This window comes from Homarus americanus, unplaced genomic scaffold (assembly GCF_018991925.1).
Source record: "Homarus americanus isolate GMGI-L3 unplaced genomic scaffold, GMGI_Hamer_2.0 scaffold48226, whole genome shotgun sequence".
NCBI lineage: Eukaryota > Metazoa > Arthropoda > Malacostraca > Decapoda > Nephropidae > Homarus > Homarus americanus.
In genome coordinates this window covers 565,862-579,464 of record NW_024730579.1, presented here as the reverse complement: position 1 = coordinate 579,464, position 13,603 = coordinate 565,862, and the positions used below count along the sequence as shown (strand labels likewise).

At 47.8% G+C, this 13,603-nt stretch overlaps 1 protein-coding gene across 2 annotated transcripts in view; it reads right to left on the bottom strand.

Annotated features, from left to right (window-relative positions):
- LOC121867048 (corticotropin-releasing factor receptor 1-like) overlaps window positions 1-13,603 on the bottom strand; it is a 51,052-nt gene that overhangs the window by 32,203 nt on the left and 5,246 nt on the right. For both annotated transcript variants that reach the window (XM_042366806.1, XM_042366807.1), the window contains exon 2: window positions 8,959-9,118. In XM_042366806.1, the coding sequence (XP_042222740.1) occupies window positions 8,959-9,115 (157 nt within the window). In that variant the 5' untranslated portion in view covers window positions 9,116-9,118. The remainder of the gene's footprint in view (window positions 1-8,958; window positions 9,119-13,603) is intronic.

Below are 13,603 nucleotides of genomic sequence, written 5' to 3'. Positions count from 1 at the left end.
GGCAGTCATCAAACTCAGATAAAGTCATCATACGCAAGGACTCATAGTACTCAAGAGGCAGTCATCGTACTCAAAGGATAAAGTCATCATACGCAAGAGACCAACTCATCGTAATCAAAAGGCCAAGTCATCGTACTCAAGAACCAAAGACGTCCTTTCATAATGCCTAAACTATCTTTCCAATTCAATTCTCTCCCTTTCTCTCTCTCTTATTGCATTCCCTCTCTTTCTTCTCCTAACACCTCACCTCCCATCTTCCTTCAAATCATTTTTCACACTTTGTCATCTTTCTTTCCCCCCGCCCCTCCTCCTCCTCTCTCCTCTCATTTCACGTCATTATTATTTCTCACCTATTTTTTTCTTTTTTTGTAAATATCTCTCTCACTTTTCCTCATCACCCTTCATCACCTGCATTACCTTCCTATTAACCTGTGTCCATCTCTGCATTCTGGGATCATATGAAGATAGACCCCCCACCCCCCAGTTTATTATATATTTAGATGGTGTCCACTTTTAATTACGATTTTGGTCTAGGTTGGGTTAGGTTTGATTTTGTTTGGTTAGGTTTGGTTAGGTCACGTTAGGTTAGGTTAGGTTTGGTAGGGTCACGTTAGGTTAGTTAGGTTTGGTTAGGGTCACTAGGTTAGGTGTTAGGTTTGGTTAGGTCACTTTAGGTTAGGTTAGGTTTGGTTGCACGTTAGGTTAGGTTAGTTTGGTTGTCACGTTAGGTTTTGTTTCGAGTATTTTGTGTCCGTCGTCAAGGGCAGGTGTTGCTAAAGTCACTAATGAGGAAGAAATGCCAGAAAATATTTCTGTTGTGTGTGTGTGTGGCAGATGAGGAAGCTGAAGTTTGCACCTTACGCCCGACACATACTGGGTCTCGGAACAGACACCATGGATACCTATGACAATTGGAAGGTGGAACGGTCACCTAACTAACCCAACCTAACCTACCTAACCTAACAACCTAACCAGATTAAACCAAACTAAACCAATCTAGACCAAAACCCAATCTCTCAGGTAGGTAGAGTATAAGGATGTTTTGATTATCTCGTGAACTAAACTAGACAGGGGAAGGGAAGGGAGGGGAAGGAGGGAAGGAAGGGGAGGGAAGGAAGGAAGGGAAGAGGAGGGAAGGGAAGGAGGGAAGGGAAGAGGAGGGAAGGTAAAGGGGGGGAAGAGAAGGGAAGGAAGGGAAGGAAGGAGAGGAAGAGGGAGGGAAGGTAAAGGGGGGAAGAGAAGGAAGGAAGGGAAGGGAAGGGAAGGGAAGAGGAGGGAAGGGAAGGAGAGGAAGAGGAGGAAGGAAAGGGGGAAGAGAAGGAAGGGAAGGAAGGAAGGGAAGGGAAGAGGAGGGAAGGTAAAGGGGGGGAAGAGAAGGGAAGGGAAGGAAGGGAAGGGAAGGAAGAGGGAGGGAAAAAGGGGGGAAGAGAAGGGAAGGAAGGAAGGGAAGGGGAGAAGGAAGAGGAGGAAGGTAAAGGGGGGGGGGAAGAGAAGGAAGGGAAGGGAAGGGAAGGAAGGGGAAGAGGAGGGGAAGGAAGGAAAAGGGAAGAGGAGGGAAGGTAAAGGGGGGGAAAGGAAGGGAAGGAAGGGAAGGAAGGGAAGGGAAGAGGAGGGAAGGAAAGGGGGAAGAGAAGGGAAGGAAGGAAGGAAGGGAAGGGGAAGAGGAGGAAGGTAAAGGGGGGGGAAGAGAAGGAAGGGAAGGAAGGGAAGGAGAGGGAAGAGGAGGAAGGTAAGGGGGGGAAGAGAAGGGAAGGGAAGGGAAGGGAAGGGAAGGAAGAGGAGGGAAGGAAGGGAGAGGGAAGAGGAGGGAAGGTAAAGGGGGGAAGAGAAGGAAGGAAGGGAAGGAAGGGAAGGGAAGAGGAGGGAAGGAAGGAGAGGGGAGGAGGGAAGGAAGGGGGGGAAGGAAGGAAGGAAGGAAGGGGAAGGGAAGGAAGAGGAGGAAGGGAAGGAGGGAAAAGAGGAGGGAAGGAAGGGGGGGGAAGAGAAGGGAAGGAAGGGAAGGGAAGGGAAGGGAAGAGGAGGGAAGGGAAGGGAGAGGGAAGAGGAGGAAGGAAAAGGGGGAAGAGAAGGGAAGGGAAGGAAGGGAAGGGAGGGAAGAGGAGGGGAAGGAAGGGGAGGGAAGAGGGAAGGAAGGAAGGGGAAGGGAAGGAAGAGGAGGGAAGGTAAAGGGGGGGGGGAAGAGAAGGGGAAGGAAGGGAAGGGAAGGGAAGGGAGAGGGAAAGAGGAGGGAAGGTAAAGGGGAGGAAGGAAGGAGGAAGGAAGGGAGGAAGAGGAGGGAAGGAAAGGGGGGAAGAGAAGGAAGGGAGGAAGGGAAGGGGAGAGGGAAGAGGAGGAAGGGAAAGGGGGGAAGAGAAGGAAGGGAAGGAAGGAAGGGAGAGGGAAGAGGAGGAAGGAAAGGGGGAGGGGAAGGAAGGAGGGAAGGGAAGGAGAGGGAAGAGAGGAAGGGGAAGGGGGAGGAAGAGAAGGGAAGGAAGGAAGGGAAGGGAGAGGGGGAGGAGGGAAGGAAAGGGGGAGGGAAGGGAAGGGAGGGAAGGGAAGGGAAGGGAAGAGGGAAGGAAGGGGAAGAGAGGAAGGGAAGGGAAGGGAAGGGGAGAGAAGGGAAGGTGAAGGGGAGGGAAGGAAGGGGAGGGAAGGGAAGGGAGAGGGAAGAGGAGGGAAGGAAGGGGGGAGGGAAGGGGAAGAGGAGGGAAGGTAAAGGGGGGAAGAGAAGGGGAAGGGAAGGGAAGGAAGGGAGAGGGAAGAGGAGGGAAGGTAAAGGGGGAGGAAGGAAGGAGGGAAGGGGAAGGGAGAGGGAAGAGGAGGGAAGGTAAGGGGGAGGGAAGGAAGGGAAGAGGAGGGAAGGTAAGGGGGAGGGAAGGGAAGGGGAGGAAGGGAAGAGGAGGAAGGTAAAGGGGGGGGGGAGAAGGAAGGGAAGGAAGGGGAAGGGAGAGGGAAGAGGAGGGAAGGGGGGAGGGAAGGGAAGGGAGGAAGGGAAGGAGAGGGGAAGGAGGAAGGGGCGAGAGACTTATCTTCAGAGCAGTTACTGACAAAACCAACTCAACCGGGAGAAAGGAAGAGATAAAGAGAGAGAGAGAGAGAGAGAGAGAGAGAGAGAGAGAGAGAGAGAGAGAGAGAGAGAGAGAGAGAGTGTGTGTGTGTGTGTGTGTGTGTGTGTGTGTGTGTGGAAGATGAGAGAGAGTGATAAGAGGACAGAGAGAGTGAAAAGAGAAGGACAGAGAGAGAGAGAGAGAGAGAGAGAGAGAGAAAGTTGTGTATTATGTGAAAAGCTAAAGAGAAGCAGAGCAAAGTAATTACATGAACTCACCATCAAGCAGAGTATTGGAACCAGTAGAGTTATATTGGAGCTAGGTAGAAAGAGTATAGTTTGGAAGTTTTGAGAGAGAGAGAGAGAGAGAGAGAGAGAGAGAGAGAGAGAGAGAGAGAGAGAGAGAGAGAGCATCCGTATACCACAGCAGCTAAAGGAACAACAATGTCAAGATTCAACACACCTGTACACGAAACCAACCTACCTGGCTCACTGCCTACTGATATTGTGTTAACCCGACTCTGGGAATAGTTCGACAGGAGTTCTCTTAGGTTACGAGTCATGTGGAGGAGAGAGGGAGGAAGGAGAGAGGGAGGGGAGGGGGAAGGATAACGGGGGAGAGCAGGAGAGGGAGGTGAGGAAGGAGAGAGGGAGGTGAGGAAGGAGAGAGGGGAGGAGAGGGAGGGAGGAAGGAGAATGGGGGAGAGAGGAGAGAGAGGGGAGGTGAGGAAGGAGAGAGGGAGGAGAAGGAGAGAGGAGGAGAGGGAGGTGAGGAAGGGACAATGGGAGTAAGGGAGCAGGAGAGGGAGGTGGGAGAAGGAGAGAGGAGGTGAGAAGGAGAGAGGGAGAGAGGGAGGTGAGGAAGGGATAACGGGGAGAGCAGGAGAGAGGGAGGTGAGGAAGGAGAGAGGAGGTGAGGAAGGAGAGAGGGAGGAGAGGAGGTGAGGAAGGGATAAGGGGAGAAGAGAGGAGAGGAGGGAGGAAGGAGAGAGGGAGGTGGAGGAAGGAGAGAGGGAGGAGAGGGAGGGGAGAAGGGATAATGGGGGAGAGAGAGAGAGAGAGGGGAGGAGAGGAAGGAGAGAGGGGAGGTGAGGGAAGGGGAGAGAGGGGAGGAGAGGGGAGGTGAGGAAGGGATAATGGGAGATAGAGAGGAGAGAGGAGGTGAGGAAGGAGAGAGGGAGGAGAGAGGAAGGGAGAACGGGGGGAGAGTAGAGCAGGAGAGGGGAGGGAGGAAGAGAGAGGGAGGTGGGGAGGGAAGGGGAGAGAGGGAGGAGAGGGGAGGTGAGGAAGGGAAATGGGGAGAGTAGAGCAGGAGAGAGGGGAGGTGAGGAAGGAGAGAGGGAGGTGAGGAAGGGGATAAGGGGAGAGTAGAGCAGGGAGAGAGGGGAGGTGAGGAAGGAGAGAGGGAGGTGGGGAAGGAGAGAGAGGGAGGAGAGGAAGGTGAGGAAGGGAAGGGGAGAGGAAGCAGAGAGAGGGAGGGGGGAGGAAGGGAGAGGGAGGAGAAGGGATAAGGGAGAGAGCAGGAGAGAGGGAGGTGGAGGAAGGAGAGAGGGAGGAGGAAGGAGAGAGGAGGTGAGGAAGAGAGGGAGGAGGAGGAAGGAGAGGGAGGAGAGGGAGGTGGGGAAGGATAAGGGGAGATAGAGAGAGAGAGGGGAGGGGGAGGGGAAGGAGAGAGGGGAGGAAGGAGAGAGGGAGGGAGGGAGGGAGGAAGGGATAAGGGAGTAGAGCAGGAGAGAGGGAGGTGAGGGAAGGAGAGAGGGAGGAGAGGAAGGATAAGGGAGAGAGGAGGAGAGAGGGGGAGGGGAGAGGAAGGAGAGAGGGAGGGAGGAAGGAGAGAGGGAGGAGAGGGAGGTGGGGAGAAGGGATAAGGGGGAGAGTAGAGCAGGAGAGAGGGGAGGTGAGGAAGGAGAGAGGGAGGAGAGGGAAGGGAGAGGGGAGAGAGAGAAGGAGAGAGGGAGGTGAGGAAGGAGAGAGGGAGGTGAGGAAGGAGAGGGGAGGAGAGGGAGGTGGGAGGAGAAGGGAAAGGGGAGGAGAAGAGGAGAGAGGGAGGTGAGGAAGGAGAGAGGGAGAGAGGGGAGGGGAGAAGGGAGAGAGAGAAGGAGAGAGAGGAGGAAGGAGAGGGAGGTGAGGAAGGAGAGGGGAGGTGAGGAAGGAGAGAGGGGAGGTGAGGAAGGGAGAGAGGAGGAGAGGGAGGTGAGGAAGGAGAAGGGGAGAGAGAGGAGAGAGGGGAGGAGGAAGGAGAGAGGGGAGGTGAGAAGGAGAGAGGGAGGAGGGAGGAGAGGAAGGGAAAGGGGGAGGAGGAGAGGAGAGAGGGAGGTGAGGAAGGAGAGAGGGAGGTGAGGAAGGAAGGGAGAGAGAGGAGAGAGGGGAGGTGAGGAAGGAGAGAGGGAGGTGAGGGAAGAGGAGGGGGGAGGTGAGGAAGGAGGGAGGGGAGGAAGGAGAGGGAGGTGTGAGGAAGGGGAGGGAGGTGAGGAAGGGAGAGAGAGGGAGGTGAGGGAGAGGAGGGGGAAGGTGAGGAAGGGAGAGGAAGGAGGGTGAGGGAAGGAGAGGGGGAGGAGGGGAGGTGGGAAGGAGAGAGGGGTGAGGAGGTAAGGAAGGAGAGAGGGAGGTGAGGAAGGAGAGGAAGGTGAGGGAAGGGAGGGGAGGGAGGTGAGGGAAGGAGAGAGAGGGTGAGGGGAAGGAGGGAGGGAGGTTGAGGAAGGAGAGAGGGAGGTGAGGAGAGGGAGGAGGAGGTGAGGAAGGAGAGGAGGTGAGGAAGGAGGAGGGAAGGAGGAAGGTGAGGAAGGAGGGAGGGAGGGTGAGGAGGAGAGAGGAAGGTGGGGAGGAGGGAGGAGGTGAGGGAAGGAGAGTGGGAGGTGAGGAGAGGAGAGGGAGGAGAGGAAGGAGGAAGGTGAGGAAGGAAGGAGGGAGGTAAGGAAGGAGACTGGGAGGTGAGGAAGGAGAGAGGAGGAGAGGAAGGAGGGAGGGAGAGGTAAGGAAGGAGGGGAAAGGAGAAAGAGGAGATAGGAGAGCTGAAATATAGACCTTCTGTGATTTCTGTGTATTGTGTACTCAATGGATAATCATTAATGTGTGTGTGTGTGTGTGAGTGTGTGTGTGTGTGTGTGTGTGTGTGTGTGTGTGTGTGTGTGTGTGTGTGTGTGTGTGTGTGTGTGTGTTGTGTGTGTGTGTGTGTGTGTGTGTGTGTGTGTGTGTGTGTGTGTGTGTGTGTGTGTGTGTGTGTGTGTGTGTGTATGTGTGTGTGTGTGTGTGTGTGTGTGTGTGTGTGTGTGTGTGTGTGTGTGTGTGTGTGTGTGTGTGTGTGTGTGTGTGTGTGTGTGTGTGTGTGTGTGTGTGTGTGTGTGGGTGTGTGTGTGTGTCAGTCAGTCAGTCAGTGTTGTTGAAATTAATCGTGTGGTGAAAGTACTGCGGTGAAGGGGAGAGAGAAGTATCAGTGCATAACATAAGACATCAATATACCCTTTGATCTCTCTCCTCCTCTCTACTCCCAACCTACTCCCTTACCTCCTCATACCAATATAATCCTTCTCTTCCTCTTTCCCCACCATCTTCCTCCATCTCCTCCTCCTCCTCCTCTTTCTTTTACCATTTGTAAACCTTCTCACATATCCGACATATCGTCTCAGTCCCAGCCCTCTACCACTACACAGGTCTTGTCAGGTACTCCAGACACCCACTCTGTAATGGTCTATGGTAGATGTCGCAAGTGTAACTCTCGCGTGATGCATCTCGCTAGTTTAACCCCTGAGTATGATGATTTAACCTTGAGGACGATGATTTAACCCTTGAGGACGATGATTTAACGAGATGATGTTAACTGAGTATGATGTTAACCCCTTGAGGACGATGATTTAACCCCACGAGGATGATGTTTTAACCCCTGAGTATGATGATTTAACGCAAGGTCGATGATTTAACCCTTGAGGACGATGATTTAACGCGAGGATGATGTTTTAACCCTGAGTATGATGATTTAACCCCGCGAGGTCGATGTTTAAATCCCATGAGGACGGTGATTTAACCCCGCGAGGATGATGTTTAACCCTGAGTATGATGATTTAACCCCGCGAGGTCGATGTTTTAATCCCATGAGGACGGTGATTTAACCCCGCGAGGATGATGTTTTAACCCCTTGAGGACGATGATTTAACCCCTTGAGGACGATGATTTAACTCTTTAGAAGGATGATTTAACCCTTAAGTTCGATGATTTAACCCTTGAGTACCATGATTTAACCCTTGAGTACCATGATTTAACCCTTGAGTACCATGATTTCACCCTTGAGTACCATGATTTAACCCTTGAGTACCATGATTTAACCCTTGAGTACCATGATTTAACCCTTGAGTACCATGATTTAACCCTTGAGTACCATGATTTAACCCTTGAGTACCATGATTTCACCCTTGAGTACCATGATTTAACCCACTTGGAAACCCTTTAAGGACGATGTTTAACCCCTGAATATGATGATTTAACCACTTGAGTCTACCAGTTGAAGCCAGGTAGTGGTAGACCTATGGAATAGTCTACCAGTTGAAGCCAGGTAGTGGTAGACCTATGGAAGAGTCTACCAGTTGAAGCCAGGTAGTGGTAAACCTATGGAAGAGTCTACCAGTTGAATACATTATACTGGTAAACCTATGGAATAGTCTACCAGTTGAAACCATGACAGCGATAGACCTATGGAAGAGTCTACCAGTTGAAACCATGACATATAGACCTATGAAAGAGTCTACCAGTTAAAACCATGACAGTGATAATTCCATGGAAGAGTCTACCAGTTGAAACCATGACAGTGATAGACCTATGGAAGAGATCTACCAGTTGAAACCATGACAGTGATAGACCTATGGAATAGTCTACCAGTTGAAGCCATTATACTGGTAGACTCAGGAATAGTCTACCAGTTGAAACCATGACAGTGATAGACCTATGGAAGAGTCTACCAGTTGATATTATACTGGTAGACTTATGGAATAGTCTACCAGTTGAAACCATGACAGTGATAGACCTATGGAATAGTCTACCAGTTGAAACCATGACAGTGATAGACCTATGGAAGAGTCTACCAGTTGAAACCATGACAGTGATAGACCTATGGAATAGTCTACCAGTTGAAACCATGATATCGAAAGCAAAACTGAGATTCACATTACCCCTTGACAAGACTCTATCAAGAACAATGGAGGGATCTTATACACAGGTCTCCTTCCTCTGGTCAAGGCTACACTCTCTAGTTGTGGTGGCCGTCGGGTAGGTTAGATAGCGTCTCAAGACATCACAAGACATCCTCTATAAACCACAAAAACCTGGGAGTTATCTGAGGCTGATTACAACAGCGTATTGGGTGACTTGGCCTTTGAAATGTTCGGTGAAACCTTAGCTCTGGTGGATAGGGTGTACTCTCTCTCTCTGTTTATGTAAGCAGCTATATGGCATCACGAAAATTGTGACCAAGTCCCAGGTTGCTGATTTGACTTCTGCCTCATTTAAACACAATTGCAGGGTCTCAATTGTTTCTCTTACTATTGACAACACAACACACACAAATTGTTTCTCACTTTTGATTTTTTTTTTCATTTTGCATTTCTTTATGGTTCTTTATTATTATTATCATTATTATTATTATTCTCATTATCGTTATTATTATTACATTTTCGCCCCCCAGGCCCCGATGTGGGTCAGTGACCGTGCCCGGGTGGGCTAATCCCGTAAAAAAAAAATCCTTTCTTCCTTTCTCAATGTACATAATATCTCATTCTTCTTTTTTTCTTCGTCGTCGTCGTCCTCTCCTCAGTGTAGTTTCTTTTTCTTTCTTTCTTTCTTTTCTTCCTTCTTTCTTTCTTTCAGTAACAAGAAATAAATGCCTTTAGAATACATATACACAGATGACATAATAACGCACAGTACTTGGAGGCCTCGTTACTCACCCTCGAGCGGCAAACTGTTCAGAAACTCCTGTAGGCATTTCTGTCCCTTCGGCGATAGGTTGAGGAACTCGTCGTCACTCAGTGAGGTCTCCAGGCCTGTGTTGGTCTCCTCGCTGTGGTAGGAGGAGGCCGGGGAGGCTTTGTTCTCCTCCTCCATCCTCTGAAACGAGAGATGTGGTCATAGAGAGTATAACAATGATACTACTACTAATAATACTTTTTTTTAATTCCTACTACTTTAAATGGTCTCCAGCCTCCCCCAATAGCCATACCTTCACACCATTTTATACCTTAATATTAAATATCCTAATACATAAGTAGCTATCCTAGCTGTGTTAGGCCGCAGATCTACTGTATGCGGCATTCAGTGACTGTTGCCTCATAGTCAATATCTGCAACTGTTGTCGGCTTTGGGGCCGAAGATCTCGTTCCCCCGAAGCAGAGTAAAGCCGACCTAAGGAGAGAGAACGACAGTTGACATCTCAACCAGGCTGTGACGTAACTTCTGGGCTGCTGTTAAATTCAGATAACACCTCCTCGAGTCTGGCATAGAAACATCTTGCACTTGGTCCCATACCACCAGAGGTTGTGAACAACAGAGGAGTGAAACTGCCCTGATCAATATTCAGAATTCTCTCCCCATATGCCCTGAGCTAGTCATTCTCGTTCCTCCTGTGTGCAGCATCGAGAGCTAGGTTACGGTGCCATGGGATCGAAAATCCTTATGTCAAAGAAGGCTCGCTGTCCCCGCGTCCAGAATCCTCGAGCACTGACGTCCACACGGGCTTCGTTGGATGTGTTTGATGTCCTGTGACGGAGGTTCTCACTGTTCAATGGAAGGAGGCGGCCACCATGACATCATGCCAGATTTCCTTGATAAATTTGCTGTGAGATCCCTTACTTCGTCATGCCTCATGCATACAAAGCCCCCTTTCTTACACACCATGGCGTGATCGATGTCGCAGGATGAGCCACACGCATTGGGAGGGCAAACCTTCTACTGGCCTACCGTACCTTAGAGCAATGGCACCTGTAAATTCTTGTTTATTAAGGATGAAGCCTTTTAGCTCTTATGGGTAACGTTGTTAGCCAGTTTGAGCGCCCGCCTCCTGCGCTGTAGCTACTTTGTTTTCAAGTTCTCTGGCAATTGTTGCAACAGTTGTTGCAGTTTATCGCTTTGGGTGTGCTGCCGTTCTGTTGTAATGGACCGTCGAATCTTGTTTAATTCGTTGGTATCCACCTCACTTGCTGCATTCTGAGCTATTATGTGCCCAGTGAGGGCTGCCGTGAGCTTGACTGAGTTCTGATGTTCTGTGGCAGCAAGCTCCTCTGTATTAGTCAATCCCATTCCTTCCAGTCTCGGTGGTAGACCACTACTACTGCGAATAATAATGATAATAATAATAATAATAATAATAATAATAATAATAATAATAATAATAATAATAATAATAATAATAATAATAATAATAATAATAATTAGAAGAAGAAGAATGAAATTATTATTATTATTATTATTATTATTATTATTATTATAAAGTTGACTATCTTCTTCTCTACCAACCAGTGACCCAGAGAACCTCCCTCTTCACCAGCTTATCAGTCATACATCACACATCATGCATATACATCATACATTATACATCATGCATCACACACTATACATCATACACATACATCATACAGTACATATACATCATACACTATACATCATACAGTGCATATACATCATACACTATACATCATACAGTACATATACATCATACACTATGCATTATACATTCATCATACACATACCGGATTTTTTTACCAGAAATATGTGTCGTATCTCCCCATCCCATCCCTCTCTGTTTGGTATGCTAAACATTTTTTGCACCGGTTTGTGTTTCAGAATACAGAATTGTCCTTCACAGATATGCAGAAATACACCCACACAACATGCAAAAATACAGACGACCACACAACAGGCAAACAAACACACACACACACACACACACACACACACACACACCCTACACACCTATCCTTTACACCCACAAACGCACACACAGTAAAATATAACCACACACACACACACACACACACACACACACACACAAGAGAAAAGGATATTGCTCATATATCCTTCCTACAGTTCTAATATCCTTACAGGACTACAAAAAATCCTGTGCCTCCTCCCCCGCTCACCCCCTCCCCCCCCGCCTTCACCCCCCTCCCCCCGCCTTCACCCCCCTCCCCCTCCCCCCGCCATCACCCACCCCTCCCCTCCCCCCCCGCCTTCACCCCCTCCCCTCCCTTCCCCCCACCTCCCCCTCCCCCCGCCATCACCCACCCTCCCCCCGCCTTCACCCCACCCTCCCCTCCCCCCTTGTCCTCTCTACACTCAGGTCATCCATCACAATCACCTCCTTACACCGCCTCTCTGCTAAACTAGGGTTTACCAGGACAGTTGTTTTTGTTTTGTCTGTCTGTCTGTCTGTCTGTCTGTCTGTTTCTTCTCTTCTCTGTCTGTGTGTTTGTCTGTTACCCCTCTATTCATTCATTCTGTCTGTCTGTCTGTCTGTCTGTCTGTCTGTTTCTATTTCTGCCTCTTTCTGTCTGTCTGTCTGTTTCTCTTTCTGCCTCTTTCTGTCTGTCAGTCTGTCTTGACTTTCTGTATCTGTCTGTCTGTCTAATTCTCTCTCTCTCTCTCTCTCCTTCTCTCTCTCTCTCTCTCTCTCTCTCTCTCTCTCTCTCTCCTCAACACTACACCATCACCACCATAAGCATTAAAGAATTGACTCTTAACTTCTGACTGCCAATTGTTCCCTTCCTCTTAGTTCTCTTCCTCGGCTTATCCTCAGTAATCCAACACCACTCGGCTTATCCTCAGTAATCCAACACCACTCGGCTTATCCTCAGTAATCAACACCTCGGCTTATCCTCAGAAATCCAACACACTCTGGGTTTTTTGGCGATTTTTTACTGTGATTTTTACGATTTTTTTTTTTACTTTTTTGATTTTTTTTTTACTTTTTGTGATTTTTTTTATTTGGGTGATTTTTTTTTTTTTTGGATAATATTACTGATTTATGTTGTCTCTTATTCTCAGTTAAGAGAATTGTGAATAACCATCGAGATATAAAACTGCTAATTTCTCTCTTGTATTTAAAACTGATAGAAGACGAGAGAGAGAAAGGGGAGAAAATGAGAGAGAACGGAGAAGAGAGAAGAGAGAGAATGAGAGAAAAAAAGAGAGAAAACAGGCAAAAAGAGAGAACGAGAGAAAAAAGAAGAGAGAAAACGAGAGAAAAAAAAGATAAAAAAAGAAAACGAGAGAGAAAGTGAAAGAAAGAAAGAAAGATAGAGTAACACGATCTTGTTCTATCCATTAAAACCAAAAGACAAAAGTGTATATAATAGCTTCTCAGTCGACAACAATGAATTCTTATATTTGGATGAAATGTCAACACAGGAGGATTCTCAACGCAAGGGGCGAACAAATTATTACTTTCCAGAATAATTGACATTCACTTTTCTAACTCAGAGGCGTTTTATACTTAGGTTAGATTAGGTTAGGTTAGATTAATGTTAGGTCAGGTTAGGTCAGGTTAGATTAATGTTAGGTCAGGTTAGGTTAATGTTGGGTCAGGTTAGGTTAGATTAATGTTAGGTTAGGTTAGGTTGGTTAGATTAATGTTAGGTCAGGTTATGTTAGATTAATGTTAGGTCAGGTTAGGTCAGGTTAGATTAATGTTAGGTTAGGTTAGGTCAGGTTAGATTAATGTTAGGTCAGGTTAGGTTAGATTAATGTTAGGTTAGGTTAGGTCAGGTTAGATTAATGAGTTAGGTTAGGTTAGGTTAGGACCACTCCCCCACATAGCTTTAAGAACTATTTCCAGAATCCTGTTGACAATTAAGGATTCCGCTGTAACAGATCCTATGAAGGAGTAAGTCGGCTTTAAGCTGAGGAACCTGGGTAGTCCTTGTGGTGGTGCAGAACAAACATGAAGAGCTAGGCACTCGAGGCGGTCTTCTGGTTGCTGAGAGTGAGGTTGAAATCGATCGGGAGCTTTGTGCTGAGGTGGTCCTTGTGTTCTCTAAGGTGGACCTCTTGGCTGGATTGGCTCTGAGTACTGCTCGGTGGAACAGTTGATTGTGAATAAAAATAAATAAATAAGGATAAAAAAAATTGGGTTACCTAAAAAGATTAATAATCTCTGTCTCGTTCATAGTTTATTGTACCACTAAAGATTATTCAGTTTAACCTAACCTAACCTAACCTAACCTAGTCTAATATAATCTATAATCTAACCTAACCATAACTAACCCTAGTCTATATAATCATAATCTAACAACTCCTTCTTTAATCCTATAATCTACTACCTACACCTACCTAGTCCAATATAATATAATCTAACCTAAACTATAATCTATAGTCATAACTCTTCTTCCTAACCTAATCCATAACCTAACCTAACTACTCCCTCTCCAAGGTAGAATTAAGATATTCAAATCATCAGGTGAAATAAGCTGAGGTGGAGGGGAAGAGGGGGGATAGGAAAGAGAGTAATCATGGAGTCCGAAAAATTGGTTGAATCACAAATAAATTTCCCTATTTTAACTTAGATGTGAACACTGAGGGTCAATAGGGTGTGCTGGAAAA